Here is a 21,811-nt window from a genome sequence, read left to right on the forward strand (position 1 = left end):
CCCCAGTGTTTCCTGAGCTACAAGCATTCTTGGAATATATTACTTGTAATGAGTTATGTGGGCATCAAAAGTTTTCTTTGAAACTATATGGCATCAACATCTGTTAGCTCTTAGAGAACAGAGACACAGACAAAGGGGCTGATGGGGGGAGGGAGGAAAAAGATATTAAATTCTGGAGTATGAAGTCTCCGTCTCAAAGACTCAGGGGGAGGGGAAGGGGAAATCTGCTAAACTCCGTGCTTTGATGTGGGCCGCTGGCCCTGCCATTCCATTTATGGGAATGTGCGTGGCAGACGGGCCTGCACAGCTGCCTGCTCTTACTGCCTGCTCTGCCCTGCCTGCTTTGGGCTGCCTGCTCTCACTGCCTGCCCTGCCTGCTCTGCCCTGCCTGCTTTGGGCTGCCTGCCCTGCCTGCTCTGCCCTGCCTGCTCTGCCCTGCCTGCCCTGCCTGCTCTGCCCTGCCTGCCCTGCCTGCTCTGCCCTGCTCTTACTGCCCTGCCTGCTCTGCCTGCCCTGCCTGTTCTTACTGCCCTGCCTGCTTTGGGCTGCCTGCTCTTACTGCCTGCTCTGCCTGCCCTGCCTGCTCTGCCCTGCCTGCTTTGGGCTGCCTGCTCTGCCCTGCCTGCTCTGCCCTGCTCTTACTGCCCTGCCTGCTTTGGGCTGCCTGCTCTTACTGCCTGCTCTGCCCTGGCGTGCTCTTACTGCCCAGCCTGCCCTTACTGCCTGCCCTGCCTGCTTTAGGCTGCCTGCTCTTACTGCCTGCTCTGCCTGCCCTGCCTGCTCTGGGCTGCCTGCTCTGCCTGCCCTGCCTGCTCTGCCCTGCCTGTTCTTACTGCCCTGCCTGCTTTGGGCTGCCTGCTCTTACTGCCCTGCCTGCTTTGGGCTGCCTGCTCTTACTGCCTGCTCTGCCCTGACGTGCTCTTACTGCCCAGCCTGCCCTTACTGCCTGCCCTGCCTGCTCTGCTCTGGCGTGCTCTTACTGCCCTGCCTGCTTTGGGCTGCCTGCTCTTACTGCCTACCCTGCCTGCTCTTACTGCCTGCCCAGCCTGCCCAGCCCTGCCTTCTTTGTGCTGTTTGCCTCCTCTGCCTGCTCTTTCTGCCTGCTCTTACTGCCTGTTCTTTCTGCCTGCCCTGTCTGCTGCCCTGCTCTGCCTAATGTCCTGCCCTGCCCTGCCTGCTGCCTTGCCCTGCCCCACCAGCCCAAGCACTCTCTGTCACCTACCTGCCCAGCCTGCAGCCCAAATCCTGCCCCAGCCCTTGTTGCTACAAGGAAAGGCTTTTCAGGGAAAATGCCATATGCTCAGTTTTTAGCAAGTGAGATAGGGAATTGGAATTTCTAATAATAGAGGCAACTCTTTGAGTTAAAAAGAAAATGTTTGGAAGGGAACTTCTAATTTACTTGTAATCCTCCTGACATCTTTGTGAATCAGCATGCAATTGTTCATCTAAATCAAGTTTTTAAACGGTGTGCATCTGTGGCTTTTTATTGCCTGTAATTAAAAAACATGTGTCTGTTTTAATGTATTCAGCATCAGTCACCAGTCAGGCATGGTCACAGATGCTGGACTGCTTACAGGAATGTGTAGAGATAGGTTCTGCTTTCTATTTTATCTTTTTCTCCAGAGCCTCAGTGCTTGTCCTATATGCCAGGCTGCAGAGGAGAAAAGAAACTTCCATGTCTGTCTTTTCCTCTGTTTTTAGCCTTAATGTTGATGGCATTGTGCTTTACTGGGACTTCCTGGCCCATTAAAACCCCAACCAGTTATAAAATGATTAGTTGACATACCTGGGCTCTTGGGACAAAGAGGTGGTTTGAAAAGGAATGTGAACCATCTGTTTTGCCAGCACCTCCTGTTGACAGATTTATGGCTCAACATTAGCATATGTGTCCAGGGTCACACACCTGTGCTTCCTAACAAGGTAATATTATTTAGCAGGGAATGTTTTCATCCTGAGGATTCAGAGCTCTTTGCAAAGGTGGGCATCAAGAATTCCGCTTTACAGTTGAAAAATGAAGGCACAGAGAGATTTAAGTGATTTGCCCTACACCACACAGTGAGTCTGTGGTGGAGCAGTTATTGAATCCAGGTTTCCTCCAGCTGCATAAATACACGTCATCCATTAGCAGGAAAAGCCTTAGAGCTATAAACATAATAGAGGAGCATTGATTATCATTCTAGGGGAGCTTTAAGCTCTCGTGCTGTATGAAAACCTGAGCCTTATAGGAAGACACAGGCTATTCTCACAAGAAAGGCTCAGAATGAAGTATGGTAAAGCTGTAATGACCACTGAAGTTGGTGATCACATCTTAAACCAGCAAGTTATTCTGTCCTCAAGCTCTGTAGCCATTTTCTACAAGCTTGCTTCCCAGTGCATGCCTGGATACAATCACCTCAGTGCACTTCAGTCTGCCTGTTAAAGAGTTTTTTGGTTACCAAATCTATCATGAAAGCAGGTTGAACAAAAAATCAGATTTATTACATAGCTACACCCATCTGTCTGCTGTGGTAAAAAAGCCCAAAATAAGCAATTCAGAGAAATCATTGAGCTTCTCCAGGCTGGAAAGGAGATGAAGATTTGTCCTCTTTCATTCATGTCCTTAGACATGTTCCTCAGTATAATCTATGTTGAAGATGATATCTTGGAGACAATTGATTTTCCAATCAGCAAGGAGATTAGAGGATAGTTAGAATGAAGTAAGGTAAATAGCTGAATCTGTGGAGTGAGTTCATTTATTCTTCTGAAGTAGCTTCAAAGTGAATTTAAATATAGCAAAAAGCAGTCATTTCTTGTTTCAGCTCTATTTAATCTCAAAGACTGATGTTCTTTTTTAGTTGAAGATGGCTGGACCCTTCAGTAGGAAAGTAACTGCTGATTCTGTACATCTGTTCTAACAGTTGCTCTCAATTATATGGTCTCTTCTCTGGCAGAAGTCCTTGAAAAACTGTGTTTTATCCTATCACCTTTAAAGTTAGAAGCCTTAATAGTTACAGAATTCCAATAATAATGTTAATGGAAGATGTCACTTTGCAAACACCTAGCAGGGGTTTATAAATAGCCATAAAATCCCGGATTAAAATATCATAAAAACAGTAATGTTCTGTCTTGAAACTAGAATAATAAACAAGTGAGGGGGATCTTCAAGCATTTTTGAAAGAGAATATTACAATGAAGTCTTCATTTCCAAATGCCAAAGAGCCAGATGCATGCCCAAAGCACATTCTTCTCTTTTGCCTGTAAGTAGTGATTGCACAAAATCGTGTCCATAAATACCTGCTCTCATGTGTATTTGACTGCATGGGTACCTGTGCATGGAAACTGCTGGCCTGGCACAATGTCCTCTCCACACGTCTGACTGTGAGCAGTTTATTTATTTATTTCCTTATTTATTTCATTTTCAAGTTTTAGGCCTGGCTGTAAACCTGTATTTAAAGAATGACCTCAGGATAACTGAGTATCTGCTTCCACTTACATTAGCTAAATAAATAAGATAGATAAATAATAAAGTAGTAGTAAAGAAACTACACCATTAACTGAGGTGTGAGTAGGCTTCCTAGTGCTGAGGCCTGGCTTTAGCTGATCATAGTTACACATGGCTGTGTTTCTAGTCCATGGGAAATTTCAGATACCCAAAGGGGAACAAGGTTCCTTCCATCAACTGTTTTTCAAAAGTCTTTTTCCTCTTTCTGTTCAAGTCTTACCAAGACTAAAAATAAAGTAAAACAATAATGACTGCTTTGTATTTGGATGGGTTTCCTGAAACATCTTCAATAGATGAGGTTTTCACATTTTCACAGTCTTCTAAGGACTTGCTGTATGAAAATCAGACTTATTTTGGAACCTTGCTTCCTGCAAGTGAGACTGAAACATTCAGAATGGCCACTTGGCACCTGGCAGGCCCTCAGTGGTTTGGTTGAAAGGCCAAAGGGCATCCTCATTCTCTTGAGCCTCTATTTTTTGACATTGCTTTTCTACATCAAGAATTGAAGTTTGTGCATAGGTGACACAGCATTCTTATTGGCAGTGACTTTAAAACCATTTAAAATCTACACAACACATTAGAATTACCACATATCTTGACCCTTGCAGTCCTGTTGTGAAAAGCATTTCTTCAACTTTGCTCATTCCAAAACTTTATTGCATCAATATGAGAATAAAGAGAGAAAACCTCATGTTTCAATCAGATGGTTAAAAATAGGGTAGAAAGGTTTTTGGTTGATGATTTGTCATTCTGCATGTGTTGTGCAAAAAAAAAAAAGTCTATATGTTTCCTTGACAAAAACTTCATTAAGCAGAAAATATATGCATATTTTCTGCCAAAAATGTGGAAAATTCAGTATCTTAAGGCTAAATCAAGGTATTTTAATGAGGTGTTTGGAGAGGGAGAGAGGTAAAGTGACTTGTTTCTACTTGAGAAGAGCAACACCTTTTAGAAAAATGTTAATTAATGCAATATTGACTTGAGATGTAATACAAGGAGAGGAGGGCTCAGGCTTTAAAAATGTGCTTGTTATCATGATAACCCTCTTAAATCAAAGGTTATCCTTTGAAATATCTAATACATGTATGGATGTATCTGTCTGTACTTAACACTGGCAAAACTGTACTGAGCACTGTGTTAGGTCAGGCACAGGCTGCTGAAATACACACTCTGGTTGCTATCAGGAGCTTGGCTCTTGTGTGCCATAAATGTGCTGGGTGTTGTGGTGGTGACATGGAAAGGCAGAGCCAGGACAGGGAGGGGGTAATAGTGCAGAGCAAGGTTGGAGCAACCAGTGGATGTAGGGACTGGGAGGTTGGACATGGGGATGTGACCACAAATACGCCTGTGCAGAGCCTGGAAGGTGAAGTCAAGGAGCTTACCCTCAAGGCAGAAGCAGAAAGGGAGGCAGCAAAGGTAATGTAGGCAGAATGAAGGGTGAGTATTTGGGTTGCAGCATTTTCAGATGGCTGGTGAGAAGGAAGTCAATAGTTGGAAGCCCCAGAGTGAGTGCCTGGCCTTTGTCTCCAGAGACTTGTATCAGGAAGAAGACTGCACAAGGCAGTTAGGGCTGAAGTTGAGGTTAAAAAAATTAAAATTTCTATCGAGTTAGAATTCACTGATGTCTGATTGCACAGCAAAGGTGGGAAGCGAGTGATGATTGCTGGACTTGTACTGAATAGAAGCCCTGGGGTGTGGGAGCTTTTAAAGGTGTTTTTTCTCCTCATGTATGTATATACTCAGCAACATTTCTGAGGGAGTTGCACTAATTAACTCTTCTCTCCACCTCCACACTCTTAAATCTGTGCTGAGTACAGCAGCATCTATCAGAGGGGGATGTATGGGGCACAAGGTCCTTTCTAGCCAGGCCAGGCAGCTGTTCTGGGCTGTGAAGCACATGTTTGAGCCTGAATCTTAGTCATTCACTGTGAGCTGTGTGGATAGCCAGCAATGGCCAGCTTCTTTATCTGGGAAACTCCTGGTGAGGTAGAAACACTTACTCTAGATGGGTTCCTGTCCAGCAACCCATAGCCAGGGCATGCTGGAATAATCCTTCTGTGTAAATGTTTCTTTTCTTTATTCTTTCAAGTGCTCACTGACCTCATTTATGTAGTATTGCACAGGGTACATCTGGTTTTGGTTGTTTCATGACTCAGTGTTGCAGTTTGAGAAGGCAGTGCTGTGATTTAAAGCATTGTGTCAGGACAGTGATATACAGCTGCCTGTGACCCAAATGTTGTTGCTGTTTGGGCTCTGCTCCTGCCCTGGTGGGTGCTGAGGGCTCTGTGACAGAGCCTGGCTGAATGCAGAGCTGTTCCTGGCTTTTTCATCCCCTCTAGCCTGTGTCCTCCTTGTGCTCAAACACACTTGTCCCCACTGTCAAATATTCCTGCCTGGCTGTAGTGATTGCTTCCCACTGGAACTTCTTGAGCTGTGAGTTCTGTTTTACCCATTGAGCCTTTTCTTTCACTCTAGCCCCCTTTATGAATTTGTGTTGCTGGGAGTAGATGCACTGTTTTATCCACTCCAAAGGAATTTGTGTGGGTCACTGGGAGAATATGATGCAGGATGAGCTGCAGTCAGAATTGTTTTCTCTGATGCTTGCTTAGTTTTTATACTTTTCTGTTGTGTGAGTTCACATACACTGCCCAGAAACCTTTTCTCAGGCAGGTGCATTTTGGTGTTTATCCAGGTTGCAACATCTATCTCAGCGGTGCTAAAAATACTCAGGTAACTCTCTTGCAGTTTTTTTGACAGAAAAGTTAATGATGATAAGATGAATGAGAGAGTATATTTTTTTTCTCCTGCATTTTCTTCACTGTAAAATCTTAAGAGTTGCCCACACCCTTCTCAGCTACATGTCTGTCTATCAAAGATAATACATGTCAGAATCTTCCACAGAGGAATACCTTTGAATGGGAGCTGAGGAAGTCTGCTTAAAGGTGTCACTAACTGTTCAAACGATACTCTCATCAGTTTCAGGATGGATTGTCAATTTATGTGCTGTCTAGCAGTTATATTATGGTTCAACAGCATGAAAAACACTTTTTAGAATGTGTTAATTTATAATAATTTGGTTTAAGGCAGAAACACTTAGTGGAAATTTGCTTGCATTAAGTTACTACTTTAACTTAAATAACTAGGAGCTAGAGAAGGAGTGAAACTAGACTGGAATATAAAACATATTTGCTTAAGACCCATGTAATGATTAAAAGTGAGGAAATAAGGAAGCTAGTGTAATGAATATTAATGCTTCACTCTGCTGTTTTACACTCCCTGTCTCCACTGTTTTCCTTTGAGTTACTTGATAGTGCATTTTTCATCAACAAATGTATGCTTGTTTTAAAGTGATGTCTTTTGACATATGAAAAATCACAACAATTAATGACTTGTGAGTTTTGTAGAGTGTGAGATTAATGACATTTTAACAGACAGTGTTTGATACCCAGATGCAATGCTTGCCTAGCTAAAATTTTAGGAAGTGAAAGCTACCATCTGACAGTATTCTCAGAGATACACCACAAGTACCTACCCATTGCATATTTGCTGGTCAGAAACACAGAAAATAGTTTTTTTCCCCCAAGGAGAGTGCGAATTCCAACACAAGAAAACTCCAAATGAAACAATTATTTAATATTTAGCATTGTGGGAGAGCAGAGTCACTTCTATATATCATTATCTATGGGAGCAGCAAGGTATGCTCTCACAGCTTCACGGAAAATTGTGACATGGGGGAATTTGATCAAAGAAATAAATGTGTACTAACTTTTAGGTGGTCCTAAAAAAATCACCTTTTTGCAGCAATATGATGCATTATGCCAACATTTTGTCTTCTTTTCATTCTGTTTGTTCCTTCCATAATTTTTAGGGTAATGATTGATATTAATCAGCACATGCCCAGAAAAAGAGAGGTTTTTTTTTTGGGAACAAAAGTAGGGTTTTTTGTGATTTTCTACCTGGAAAGATAAATCCAGAATGTCAGCTTTTATAGCATCATTGTGCTGTGCTGTATCCCAGCATTCAGGCCAGTTTGCCAGCATTTCTCAGAGACATTTGTCCTGCAAGGTCTAACTTTACTTCAGGGGATGTGATTGTGAAGAGGCAGTATTTTCATGGTTCCTGGGCTAGGTATCCAGTATTGTTAGTGAAATCTAATTTTTAATATGCTGCTGCAGAAATTGATACTGAAGAATTCCTGAGATATGCTTTTGTGGCTTAGTTACTCTGTTATAACTAATCTCAAAGGATAACATTTGGGCATGTGGAAGGTGAAGGACCTCTGCCAGATTTTCAAGAAAAATAGGTGAACTGCCTTTATCATGATCAAATTCCTTAACAATAAAGCTAATGAATCCAACCAGACATTAATTTTCACAGGTTACTCCCTTATCCTTATCTTCTGCTAAAAGCTCTCCAAGGTCAACTTCCATCCCACAGGTTGATGCTGAGAATTCTGGCTCTGTGCTGCTGGTCTGTTTTTGCAGATGCAGCTGGAATGGCTGTGAGTGCAGCATGCCAGTTTTTTAGGCCCAAATCCTTCTTTGTCCCCATAAGTTTATCAGAGGCAGAGGGTGTCTGGGGAGAATGCAGGGAGCTGGACTGCAGTGTAAGGTCAGTGACACTGGTGCTGCCAAAGCTTGGGAATGGCTGAGAGCAGTCAGGACATGAGGAGAGCTGCCATTGCTTGTGGTTTTGCTGGGCTGGGTGATGGAGCTGGAAGGGTTTGTTAAGAAGTGAGTAAGAATGCTCTTCAGAGTGTTTTTAACTGAGTTTAGCTCCACTGGTGCCCTTAATAACTGCTTCAGCACCACTGGAGAGATGTTTTTTGGGTCTGAGATAAGTTTGTCTGCATATCTATGGCATCTGCTTCTGTATTGTTCTAGACATACTGGGGTTGACAGAATTCCATTAATTTCAGAAGTGAAGGCTCAGGCAGCTTGTCAGAATGTGTTATCTGCTTTTCTTGGGTGACCTCTGGCATATGGAAGTTTTCTGTTTGTTGGTGGAACCAAGTGATGACATTCCTCTGTGGGTAGTGAAGGGCTTATTTCTCCTTTATCATTTCCATTTGGAGTTTTTTAATCTTGCTTGATTGAAAGAACATTGAAAGACTAAATATTACATTATAAAATTATTTAAATATGATCTATTTTTTTCTTTCCCCTGTATAGTCAATTCATCTTCACCAAATTTTTGCCCAGAAGTATGTCCAGAGCATTGTAAAATAGCAGCAAATGCATTGACTACCCCTAATAAGGTGATTGACTTCTTTCCTGGAAAACCGTTTCTGTGTTCTCATTCATGTTATAAATTAATTCTGGCAATAATAAATGCATATTGTTAACACCTCAACACTTTCTATGTAGTGTATTTGTAGTTAATTTGTTTTGTTTTGTTTTAAACAGGATTTATCTGGGGAAGGCTACAGAGACACTATTGGTGATGAACACTTTCATCTAGAAGGTATTTAAAGAACAACATTTTTTGGTTAATAGAAAGGAGTATTGGAATAAGTTAGTGAATAAATAAGTGTGAGAATGCATATTTAGAGTGCAGTTCTTGATCTACTGATGTGTCATTTGCCTGAAAAAACTGTTAAGATGGAAGTAGGGTATTATTTCTGTATCTACTACTAGTTGTGTTGGAAAAAGTCACCCAGCTGAATCACAGAGACCAAGTGTTTTAATTCAGGGTCTCACCATTTTCTCCAGGTACTTCTCCTGACATTGGTAGGAGTGATGGATGTCACTGTCCCTGGCAGAGGTGGCAGATGAGTGAAACTGTTAGCTCTGGGTTGTGTGGGACACTGCACTCCCTTCTGGCTTACACAAACCAGCCTTAGAAACTCCCACGTTAATTCCTAGTAATGACTGGAGACTCTTACTCAACACATTTTTCTTGAATATGAATGGAATCATTATTGTCTCAGACAGTTTCTCTTTCCATCTCATCTCCTCCTCTGTGATCAGGCTGTTGAGATGGAATCACTGTTTTGCTGGGAAGGACATTGGTACCTGGAGTGTGGATGCTGCATTCTGCCAGGGAACACATCCAGGGTACCTTGAGCTTCAGGGACAAGTGGGGGCTCTGAATGCAGGAGATTAATTTGTTGCTCATTCCTTTCAAGGAAATGAGACTTCAGAAACCCTCTAATATAACAAGAGGTTGCATGGGCTATGTGCTGGATTTATATTACACACTAGTGGAAACAGTATGCCCAGTTTATTTAAAGAATGAACCATGTCAAGCTTAATCTGGAAATTTCTATACTTTTATAATCCAATCATGTGTTTCTGGTATTAGAAGCTTTCATATAACCAGAACATGAGGGATTCTCTGTTAAGAATGTCTGCCTTCCAGTTCCTTACCTGTGCCATCTGTTAATGCACTGTGAGTCTTGGATTATAAATTTCTCTCATCCCTGTAGTTTACAAAAACTGCATGTCTCATATGTGCCATAACAGGAATTTTGTCTGGTGCTTGTAAGCTACTGTTAATCACAAAGGCAAACTATACTTGCCATGATGGAGACAGTGTTTGTTGAGTGGTTTTGTATTTAACTTCACCACAGTTTTCCAATCTTCCCTTACTAGGATATAGGGTAGGATTTTAATTTTAGAATTATAGGAGAAACTACTTCAGACAGGATATTAAATGTCAGCAAGGTGAATAATTTCATTTTCTTTGTCTCATTCTATCTTTCCTTGCCTCTAATTATTTTTCTTTGTTGTGTAGCATTATCTTGCATAGCAAACATAATGTTCAATATGTAATATTTTTGAACTAGTCAGCAGCAAGATTCTTTTTATTAGAATGTAAAGCCTTTTAGGTAACTGTAATTTCAGTCTTTCAGCAGTTTCACATGATTGCTTCTGATGAGTCTCCTTTGTTATGAGGTAGCTGGGTAGTGAAGACCAGATTTAAATACCAGCAGTGGTCGATCCTTTGTGTGCTGTCACCATGGAAGAGCTGTTTTGTGGCTTCTTTCCAGCTGGGAGGAAGAGGACTGTTCCCACCCTGTGCTTAGGCAATGCATGCAAGTTGTCAAGGCTTGCTCCTCATCCCTTCTGCTCTCAGATCTCCAGGCTGTGCTTTCCATGCTGGGGACAGTGTTAACCATTTCCTATTTCATTCAGATATTGAAAATCTTACAATTATCAGACAATACAGCAATCACTGTGTTAAAGCATCTTTTTGTGTAACTTTTTACTTGCATCATACTTTAATGATTGTGCTAGTACTAGCACAAAATTGTGGTATTAGATAAAGTGAAGCTGAAACAGCATTTGAGATCTTTGTTAGGGCACAGCTTGGATTCTTAGGTACAAGATGGCAACTGTGGTACCTCTTCTCTGCATAGAAATGTTTCTGTGGGAAAATGTGATTAATATTCTAGAACATGGATTGATCTTTCCATCTAAAATAGTTGTCCTGCCTCTATTTTGCTTCCTTGTGGTCTTTACAAATGTACTGGTATAACACATGTGCGCATGAATATATTCTCATGTGTCATGAGATAAGAGCTTCAGAGACAGGGATCTGTAACCCAGGAAATGGTTGGTTAGACTAAGCTCAGAGAGGACAATGGCAAATGCCATGCTCTACCAAATACCATGCACCAGTGAACTGTATTCTGTCTTTATAAATACATGGTAGGGCTGAAAAGGAAACATTTCTCAGATTTGCAAAAAAAGCACAGCAAGTTCCACAGTTCTGGTTTAGGGGAACGTTAGAGCCTTCTCTTTCAGGAACTTCATTGGAGAATAAATCTGAGTTCTTTAGAAGACTCTCACTAAAAAGGCAAAGTGGCAATAAGAGAAATAATTGAATTCCTTATTTTGTTTTACATAGCCAAGTTCATTACCTTTTTTTCCTTCCCTCTCTTTTTTTCCCCCTCTCTTAGCTGTCTGAGCAGTACAGATAAAAAGAACTCTCTTTGCTGGATTTAACTTCTGTGTTGTTATGTAAAGCTTGATCAAATCCTTTCGTCTTAACAGACTTAACTGGCCAACAGCAAAAGGCTCGGGATTCTGGGATTAAGATTGTATTTGGGAAGAGGACTGGTGCATTAGTGCTTTCTTTTGAACTATACAAAGAACAAAGTAAACATCAAAAGCATTAAGCCATGAGAGCGGATTGTTGACTCAATGTTGCTGCATGACAAGAGGTTAGAACTCAATAGCAGCAACTCTGTTATTGAGTGCTGTGCCGAGAGAAACGGTTTGACCAGCATTGTCTGTTACATCCACCACCTGCCTTTGATTCTGCTGCTGGGCAAGTCGCTAAATTGAAATTTCTGGAGTTTCTCTTATGTGGTCAGTTGAGAGACTGATTCCTTAGATAAGAGACACCAGTGGAAACTTCAGTCTCATATTACTCTTGCTCTGTTTTCCTTCTTCCACTTTCATTAATAACACAACAATTGGGCATGCTGGATATAGATTCTTCAGTGGATTTGTTTGCATCTTGCATCCCAGGTGATTTTCCAGTGCATTTCAGAGCCTTCCACTTGGCAGACTTGGAGTACTTGTGCAATCTGCTGTGGCTGTGTGGGAATGTCTTATGCTCAAACTTCCTTGTCCCCCAGTTTCCGCACAGGAAGGAGATGCTTCATCACCCTTCACATATAAAGGACCTCCCATTTTCTCTTCCTGGTCCCTAGCTAGAATAATGGATTATCAGAACTGAATGGCTGGGGGTGGCTCTGGAAGAAGTCACAAAAAACTAGCACAGACATTAGGAGATATTTCCCATTTCGTGTTGGTGGAGAGGCTAAAATGGCAGGCAGGAATTGAGTGCAGGATCAAACAGCAAGTCACTCTTCTGCCGTGGAGACAAGCAGGTGGTTCAGAAAGACATCTGCTATTTGAGTGCTCAATAATGATATCTCAGTTCTTCCTCAACTTTCCTAGGCATAAGTAAGCTTCTAAGGAATTGTTCTAGAGTCCTGCATTTGTTTTCCAGAACTTTTTTCACCTCCTTTCCCTGGACCCTTTTAGAAATTTTTGCAGCTAAAACTTGTGGACCAGGAGAGCTGTCTTATCTTGACCACTCCGTGTCTTCCTGAAATGAACTGGGGTTTTCTCCGTCTTATCACTTGAGCATTTAAAAACTTCAGAAAGTTCAGCTCAGGAAGGAACTCCTGATGCAGTCCTCTGATGCAGAGTGATTATATAAAGGGGTGATTTCTTCTTGTCCCAGGACAAGCTCTTTGTGGCCCTCTGGGATGCAGCTGCCTTTTGGAGTTCACAGTGAAGTCTTGAGCTTCCCCTTGATGCCTAACCTATTGTCCCAACTATTTATGCAATAATGTGATTTCTCATGTCACTGTTCTCTTGAAAAGTATGACCTAAGTATTTCTGTTAATCAGAAATCTTGCATCTCTTGAGATCAATCTAGTCCTGTAGCTGTCAGAGGAGCTGCCTCTTACACTGATAGCAATCTGTTCCCTGTTTCATTTGTCAGCCAAGGGTGATGTCTTGATTATTATTCTCTCAACAGAAGACTGGAGAAGATCCAAGCCTTCCTGGTGCCTTATCTGAACACGATATCCAAAGCCCTGCTGAAAGTACTGACAGAGCTTGGCCTGAATAAGCAAACCCAATTTTTTATGTATGTTTCCTGAGACAGATTTATCTAAAGCCCTAGATGTAAGATGTTCTCTGTTCTGGTACCAGAAAGGACAAATTATTCAGGTCATCTTCTTGCCCATTAATATTAGAAAGCCCTCCAACAGAGTTCAAAGCACATGTTGTTGCTTAAAAAAAAACCTAGCAGATCTGTAAAAGAGCTACTTGTTGCATTTTTCACATATTTACAAGCCGTTATGTAATTTTTAAACCTGCAATTAAAGCATTTTGTATTCAGCAAAGCAAAAAAGTTATTCATTATATTCTTAACATTGTTATATATTTTCCAACATTTTGCTGGTGTGTGCAGTCTGTCCTGCACGTCTTCCTTCCCAGCATCTGTGGCTGAGTGGGAGCTGAGGTGTGGTTAGCAGTGCTCTAGCATGAGGAGCTGTGTTAGTTTTGACTTTAATAAGAACTGATAAGCAAACAAGGGACCAATAACAAAGAGTGAACTGGTGGTTTAAGGCTGCTGATCTTATGCCCAGCTCTGACAGCCTGCCTGCACCCCCCAGCTGCACGTGCTTCCCCCTCCACACTGATCCCAGACATCCCAGGGATGGGAGCACGTTGGTTTCCAGGGGGTGCTTCCCTTGGCTGGGGCTGCAGCAGCAGGGGAGGCTTGGGGGAGCATCCCTGCCCAGTGCACCCTGCAGTGGGGCTGCTGCTCTGTGAGATTACTCCCTTTCCTCTCTCTCCATTCAGGAAAGTTCCAGTGAAGGCTTTAGTCCCTGGAGTTTTCTCTAAAGTTAGTAATTGGAAGAATATTTGTTGGGTTGTCAGCTCAGAGGAAGGGTGATAAGGTATGGTACTTGGGCCCAAATTGTTTATAAACTTGTCAGCAAATGAAAACTTGAACAAGCATTTTAGCTAGCTTTAGCTAACCTTCTACTTGCCTGGGAGACACGTTTTACCATACTTTGTTAATCTCTTAACTCTAATAAATTAATGTATTGTTCTAAGCTGAGCTGTGAATAGGTAATAAAAGGCAGCTATTTCAAATGGCATTCCTCACCCTAGTTAATGCTTTCAATTATAATTGTTCTTATTTTTCTAATGCTTATATATTTTTTTCTATTTTATATACATGACATTCCAGTATATTTATAGAAAAGGCATAGATTGCATCTTGCACACAGGCAAATTTTCTTTATGTTGGCACCACTGTTATTACCTGAACAGTACCATTGATGCAGTCTTGGTGCTTTGCAGAAAATGATGGTCCCTTCTCTCTCAGGTTCTTAAACAGAATACCTATTTATCCCTGACATTGCAAATAGAGTGTTAATAATTCTACCTCTAAAGTGCTCTTGTGGTCAGCCTTCTGGGATGTTACATGGGAACTCTGTGTTTTAAGGACTTGCTGCTAATCCTGTGCACTTACCATAGTTTTGCTGTGCATGAGTGCATGCTATGTGATCACCCCAGACTGCTGATCGCTTGCTCACTGGCTGTATTTCTTTCACCTCCCATCAGGTTTCTGCTGTATCCTTTCCTACTACTCAATATGACATGGAACAACTCTGAAAAATGTCTTTGGCCGTGGGGTGACCCACTGGCAGCAGCCAGCAGTGTGTGACAAGCAGCAGGTCCCTGCTGAGGCTGGCAGCTGATAAGCTGGGTACTGTGGGCTGGAAGGAGCAGCAAAGGACGTGGGGGTGTGGGGAGGAAGGAGCAGGGGAGAGTGCCAAGAGAAAACTGCTTAGTTTGGCAGTTAGAATAAAAGTCACCAAAGAACATGAGACTGGTAGGATTAGCAGAAGTTTTCCTGTGGTTGTGCACAGATCCAGGAAATTATAAGAAGCAGGTAGGCTGCTTGCCATGAGTGGGAGGAAAATCTTACGGCATGAGGCGCTTTAAAAAAAAATTAAAAAAATATAAAATTGTACAAGTGTTTCTTAACATTAGCTGTTCCAGTTGAGGGGGGTTGGTGTTTGGATCAGAAGCTTTTACTTCTGGAGCTGCTGTTTCAAGTGCAGCCAGGTCAGTAGTGATGAAAGACTGTTGCCATCCAAGGGTTGCCCATGGCCTGTGTGTAATGAGTTAGTGGTCTCCAGGTGTTTCCAAATGAACCTTTACAGTGTGTCTAACAGCTCCCACCCATGTTGGCAAGCAGAGCACAGAAAGGCAGTGAAAAGTGGGCTGTTAGGACACCTCAGAGGGTGAGCTTTCCTCCTCACTGAGCTGCTGCTGTGTGGAGAGCATGTGCTCTCCTCCCCATGTTCCCTGCACGGAGCATGTCACTCTCTTTAGCTGACACCCACCAGCTCCTACTGGTGCTGCCTAACAGGCTGTGATAGATGATGTGTTTTGTCCATGGTTTGAGAGTGTTCTGGGTTAGAATCCTGTGCATTAGGCTGGGAAGATCATACCTGCTGTAAGTAGTGGTTTCGCTTTAATCTCAGTGTTCAGATCATTCTACAGAGCTGGAAAGTTGTTACATTGAACACAGGCAAGTTGCATGTTTGGTTCAGGAGCAGGCTGAGAATGAAACTTGGGATTTTTTGCAACCATGTCTGTCCCTTAAGATACGATAGAGAGAGAATTACAAACTACACTACTCAAGAAAGCCTTCCAAACTTACAAGTGGTCTATATTCTTTATGATAGCTGAAGAAAGCCAAATGTTAATAGGAAAGTGAACAAGCACCTCAGAAAAAGCAAAGAGTTGATCCTTAATGAATATCTTAAATATGGAAAGCTTTAAAATAATATTATGTGCATAGTATTTATAATAATATTGGTTTTCCATGTTCTTTCCATCTACCTAAGACTGGCAACTTTTCCTTCTGCTGTCGAGAAGCTAATGCTCTTCCTGAGTAGTCATTCAAAAAATAATCAATTAACAATAAGAATATTCTTTTATTCTCAGCTCTGGGGTAGTCATGAAGTAGTTTTGGTAGGAGGCAAAAAAGGTCACCTGTTGGTAAATCTACATCTACAGATCTCTCAAGCTGCTTCTTTCCCAGCATGTGAGAGCCAGACCATCAGGGTGCGTGTGGGAAGCAGAAGAATAGAAGGCCAAAGGCTCAGGAAGATCTCATAGAAGGCAGGAGGGCTCTTGGGTTTGGCTTTGGCACCCCAGAGGTGAGCAAGGCATTGTGGTGGATGTTGGGCTGTCAGCTCCCAGCAGGCTGCTCCCTCAGTGAGTGGAGCTCAAGGGAAGGTTCCCTGCAGCAGGGCTGAGAAATGGTGCCAGGGCTGTGGGGCTCGTGGTGTGTCAGTGCTGTGGGCTGGGCTGGGGCACTGTCACACACGGTGCAGGGTGAGGCAGGCTGTGCACAGCTCTGCTCCAGCTGTGGCACAGCTGGCAAACCCTGCCCAGCCCTGCCTGGGGCTGTCCTGCCCTCCTGCCTCAGCTGTGCCTGGGGAGAGGCTGCACCTGGCAGAGAGCAGCCCCTGTCTGTGGGCTCAGATAGAGCTGCATTACTGTACATGGCAGCAGTGTAATAATGTACTTCAGCTTTGCCCCAGGACATCCACCACCAAGAACAAAGAATGAAATATGGGAACAAGTCAGGAGTTCGAAAACAATCTCTCTGGAAACATGATGAATACCAGTGGTTTCATTTATTCTACTTGAACAAAGGTCCTTTTCTACTTTTAATTTCCCAGCAACGATTATTACCAGTTATTTTTCTTGTAGCTTTGACCACAGTTCATGGAGGTTTTATTAAACATATTTTTGAAAAGTGATTCAAAATGCCATTCTTCTCTGACTCTCTTGTGACTCTCTCTTTTCTTTTCTTTTTTTCTATTTTTTTTTAATCTATGTGAAGCCAGTGCATATTTCCAGTCAAAGATTTTGGACTAGATAACACTCTCATGCTGGTGTTCCTAGAATTATTCCAGTTTTTTTCCCTTATAATTGAAAGAAGTTTTGGCCTTTGATATTTCAGGAGACAACATATATGTTTCAAATCCCTTGCCTTTACATGAAACACTGCACTCATTTTTAGAAACCTTGAACACTGCATTTAATAGGCAACGTGTCCTGCTCTAACTCCCAAATAGTCCTGATGTTGTAAATTTTCTTGTGTTTCACTGACCTATGGCAGAGCCAGGCAACTGAGCTTGGGTGCTGCCTTTGCTGGGGTTTGGTAGCTTTCTGCAGAAGGTTTTTGTTTAGACGCCTTGTGCGTAATTCTGTCAAAGCCCTTCTCTCCTGCCCGCAGGGATTTCATGTCTTGGAGTGTCTCATGTGTGGACACACATTATGACAGGATTGAATGGTTCTTGCATTTCTGGGACTGAGTTTAGGAGCAGTTGTTCCATACAGATGGCCTGCCTGATGGATGCAAAGTTAGACAGGAGCCTGAGCCTCGTGCTGGGTAAGTTTAGCCCCAGCAATGCTCTGAGCCTTGCGAACACTGGGGTGTGTGGATGCAGAGCTGTGGAGGCCATTTCCATGACAAGCATGTTGCTTTGCCAGTTGCTGTTCCAAATTCAAAGTGTGTATCAGGGTGCTTTTGTGTGTTTCAACTGCACTTCTGCTGCAGTAGCTACAGAAACCCAAAGTTTTACCTCACCAGGCAGAACAAGTGCCCTTTGTTACCTAGACAGATTACAGGTTTTTCTAAAGTCTGCTCTTCATAAAAGCCCAGCTTGAACAGTGGAAATTCTGACTTGCCTCAGATACTGAGGAGACTTTTATAGTTTCAAGTAGCTCCAGGGTTATATTTTAAAAGTTGAATTTCATCACATGTTTCAAGTTTGGTGGAAAAAAAAAAGGCATGATATTTTTAGCAGAAAAAAGTCCCCCCACACCTTTTTTCTTAACAGATGTTTCATCTCAATCATATCCAAACCTCAAAGCACAAGTAGCAGTCAACCTTATTCTCCTGTGGAGCAAGAGATAAAATGTCATTTGTTTGGAAGACAAGCTTTTTTTTGTAACCACAACTAGTTTGTGAGTAAAAGCAAATAATAAATGCAGCACTGTGGGGTTGTGGAAATGAACCTGAAGCAACATTTCTGCTCTTGAAAGAGCTTGGAGTCCAGCTGCTCTTGTTAGATGGAAAGTCCCAACCCCCAGTCTACAAAAAAAAAAACAACCCAAAACTACCAGCAATCAGTTTTTTCTTGCTTTATAAATCTGATCCAGCAATCCAGGTCCTTTTACCAATAAAATACGTCATCCAGAGTTCTCAACTTTGTACCAAAAAGGATTTAAAACTGTAAAGGTAACAGAAAGAGAGGAAAGGAATAGTAATTGTAGCCTGAAATATCCAGAAGTAAAAGAGCCACTACCCAAGGAATTTTCAGAGGGCTCTGGAGGAGTGGAGAGCATTTCTGTGCCTGGCAGCCAGGGCTGCACTCAGGGCTCCGTGCTGGCACGGGAGTTGCTGGGGGAAGCCAAGGCAGCCCTGGACTCTGTACATGAAAGATATTTTTAGGAGGGAGTTACAGTCCATCCCAAGGATGTGGAGGCATAAAGCTGAAGTGTGGTGCTGCAGACCCTTGTTTTGCTATTTCAAGGAGCCTTTGAAGAGAGTGGAGCCATCCAGGTGTAGTAGGACATGGTTGGCAGAGTGGGATTCAGACCAATCTGCTCTCTGTGCTCCTGCAGGATCCCTGGGAGCTGCCCTGTGCCCTGCAGGGACAGCTGCCAGCCCCTCTAGCACAGGCTTACTGCTGCCCAGATTCCAAGATGCTACATTTGAAGGTAAATTCACAGTGACAGTGTCTAGGAGAACATCACAGGATCTTCCACCAGAGGGGTAGCTCAAAGTAGGAAGCTGAATCTTGAGTTGCAAAGACATGGGCTCTCTGGAGCAACAGGAAAGGCTGGCTCCTCCTGAAAGGGTGTTCCAAATCATGCTCCAAACCATCTCCTTGTCTGTGTTTGAGCAGTATGTGGGCTTCCATCTCTGGCTGAGGTCCTTAGACTCAATGGTGAGCAGACACCTGCCTTTGCTCTGTGGGAATTGTTTCTCTGATGAGATCCTGTGTACTCTTCAGACTTCAGGTGATTGGGTCAAGCCTTGACAAAATTTATGTCTCTGCATGTTTAGCAGTATGTGATGTATTATCTCAGTACTATTCCTCACCCAGGCAGAAATATGAAAAGGGAAAGAGACATATGTGCACATGTATGTGCTGGACTACTAATATTAATCACAATAATGCTTTCCTCTTGTTGTGGATCAGTCTCCATTCTCCTCCCCCCACACCCCAGAGTAATATGGGAATGGCTGTGAGGATGGGAACACTGAATCTGCTACTGAATATTAACTATTAAAGAGTTGTCAGATCTGTAACAATTTATCACAGCCAAAATAATGTTACAGTGTAGGTCGACAACATTGCTCTGTATAACAGGTTAGTGCTGTGAGGGTCAGAGTAACATTCATCCTCATGGGAAGCAATTCTGATTAATTGAAAATTACAGTTCAGACACCTTTAGAGGCCCTGTTATCACAGCAAAGGTGGTGGAAACACATTTTTCTTATTGAACAGCCAAGTTAGATGGGAGCGAGTTAATATCAAAGACTGCATTATTAATAACATTACCTGCTCAGCCTTCATTTGAATAAAGGGTTATGTAGGGGCTGGATTCTTTTCTTCTTTTCCTTTCCTTGTGAATCTCAGGGGGAAAAAATCCAAAGAGACAAAGGCAAAGGAAATTTAAGATAGAAAATTCTATATGAATGTGCATGTCTTCGACTTACACTGAGAATGGATTTTTAAAAAGCAAAATTGTTACCAGTTTCTAACTAAAATCACCGTTTCAATCAAATATGTGTAAAATCAGCTTTAGAGAAGAGACATCGTTTTTCTTTTGTTTTAAGTCACAAGTGATCAGTTGATGTCCCCATCTGCCCATGCTCAGTAACTGAATTGAGCACCTCAGAGGCCCATTCAGGGCCCTGGGACATACAACACTGTAAGAAAGTGGTAAGTGGTCTATATGACACTGACAGTTGTCACTTAAGGAACACTTACCAAGTTAAATGATACAACAGATTGCATTCTGTTCATGTGGGTTTGGTTATGTCCACTGATCAAACAAAAATCTTGCTTCTACAGGTATCATCCTGAGCTATTCTGACCAAAGCTTATGGAGATTCTTCCCTGCTTTCATCTTCTTTTTTTTTTTTTTTTTTAAACTAGGGGTGGGGAATGAGAAATTATCTTCTTTGATCTCCAATGAGGAAGGGAAAAAAGAGGACTGTTCTGTTCAGGCTTTTGGCTAACACAACAAACAGTGTTTAAAATTTAACTTTGCTTAATTAATTAGTAATTCTGTTTAGTGCTGTCTGATCTTCATCCAAAAGGTATTTTGAAGCTTGAGAACTGAACATGAAAGTGTTTTGGGTGAAGATGGTCAAGTAAGGCATTTAATCTGGCAGTTTCTGTTGATGAAATACAGCCAGTTGGGGAACTAATTGGAAAAGGGAATCATAATCTGGCAAAATTCAGCAAACTCCCTCCTTTTAGCAAACTCACTTCAGATAGAGTGTGGGAAATCTAGGTTTAGTGTTTATGCATGTATGAGTTACGCCCTGGCTAGCAGAGAGAAACCATATTATCTTTTGTATCTGCATCTTTAGTACAAAACCTTTCTTGTAAGGAAATAGTAAAAAAATGCACCCCTCTTTCCCAAACATAATAGGAAAAAAAAACCCTAAACCACCAAACCAAAAAAGCCAGACCCAGAAAGAAACCTGTGAATCTGCATCAAAGTTTGGAAATACTTCTACTTAGAAATGTCAAATTATTGGGATTGGCAAAAGGAATTGAACCTTTAGGGAAGGTGATGTTGCACAGACCTGTGAGTTTGACTACATTTTATTCAGGAGAGAAACTGTTCTCTGAATTTCTGAGTGAATTTCAGTTTAGTCATTCCTGACTGTCCTGGTAGTGTCTTGTCAGTTAGAACCATACCTGAATATTTAAAACATATTTTGGTTGTCTATTTTTGTTGGGGTTTGGTTTGGTTGGGTTTTCTTTTGTACTTTTTTATTGCAAGCTGTCACAAGGTCTGAGTCACTACCCCTCTGCTCTGTCTGCTCCTGGTCAGGTGCTGTGAGTAGGTCTTGTCACATTGTGACTTCTTTTCCCCTATGGTTTGCTGTTGAATCTTTAATTTGTGTTCTGACTGTCAAGAAGAAACCATGAAATAGAACATGGGTTCTCTCCATATTTTCAGGTTGAAATACCCATTCCAGATTGGTAGGAGGCACTGCTAGTACAGCTTCCTCTGAATTGCTTTTGACTTGTCCCACTGGACGTAAAATGGACAATTAATTTCCCTACAGTAAGTTTCAGAGAAGGCAGCTTGATCTTTGTTGTTTTGGAGGGTGTGTCTAATTCATCAGCTTCAGCTTTCAGTCAGGGAAAGCTAAATGCATGCTTCTGGCACTGCCCCAGGACAAGCCTGTTTTTCTATGTGCTTGTTCTGGTGGCTGTGGAACAGGAATGTTCCTCCCTGATCCCGTTATCCCTGTGTTCATTTGCCACTGGAGAAGAGGGCCTCTGCTCAAGCAAAGTTATCTCCATCAGGGGTAAATTTCAATCAAATCAGTGGAATAAAGCAAATTGTGCTTAATGATGGGGGTGATGTTTCCTAATCCATGGCCTCCAGGAGAACTTAAAAGTGAAATCTGAATGTGAATGTAATTGTTAATTAAAGGACTTCTCCTCAATTTAGACTTTCAAAGATGGTTGTTATTGCTCCGGTTGTTGTGCGGTCAGTGAGG

The 21,811-nt window shown here is 42.2% G+C and overlaps 1 protein-coding gene across 1 annotated transcript in view; it reads left to right on the top strand.

Annotated features, from left to right (window-relative positions):
- The window catches only part of NKD1 (NKD inhibitor of WNT signaling pathway 1), a 105,913-nt gene that overhangs the window by 58,257 nt on the left and 25,845 nt on the right, over positions 1 to 21,811 (top strand). The window contains exon 4 of the mRNA XM_066557683.1: positions 8,887 to 8,944. Coding sequence (XP_066413780.1) covers positions 8,887 to 8,944 — 58 coding nt within the window. The remainder of the gene's footprint in view (positions 1 to 8,886; positions 8,945 to 21,811) is intronic.

This window comes from Molothrus aeneus, chromosome 11, assembly GCF_037042795.1.
Source record: "Molothrus aeneus isolate 106 chromosome 11, BPBGC_Maene_1.0, whole genome shotgun sequence".
In the NCBI taxonomy this organism is placed as follows: domain Eukaryota; kingdom Metazoa; phylum Chordata; class Aves; order Passeriformes; family Icteridae; genus Molothrus; species Molothrus aeneus.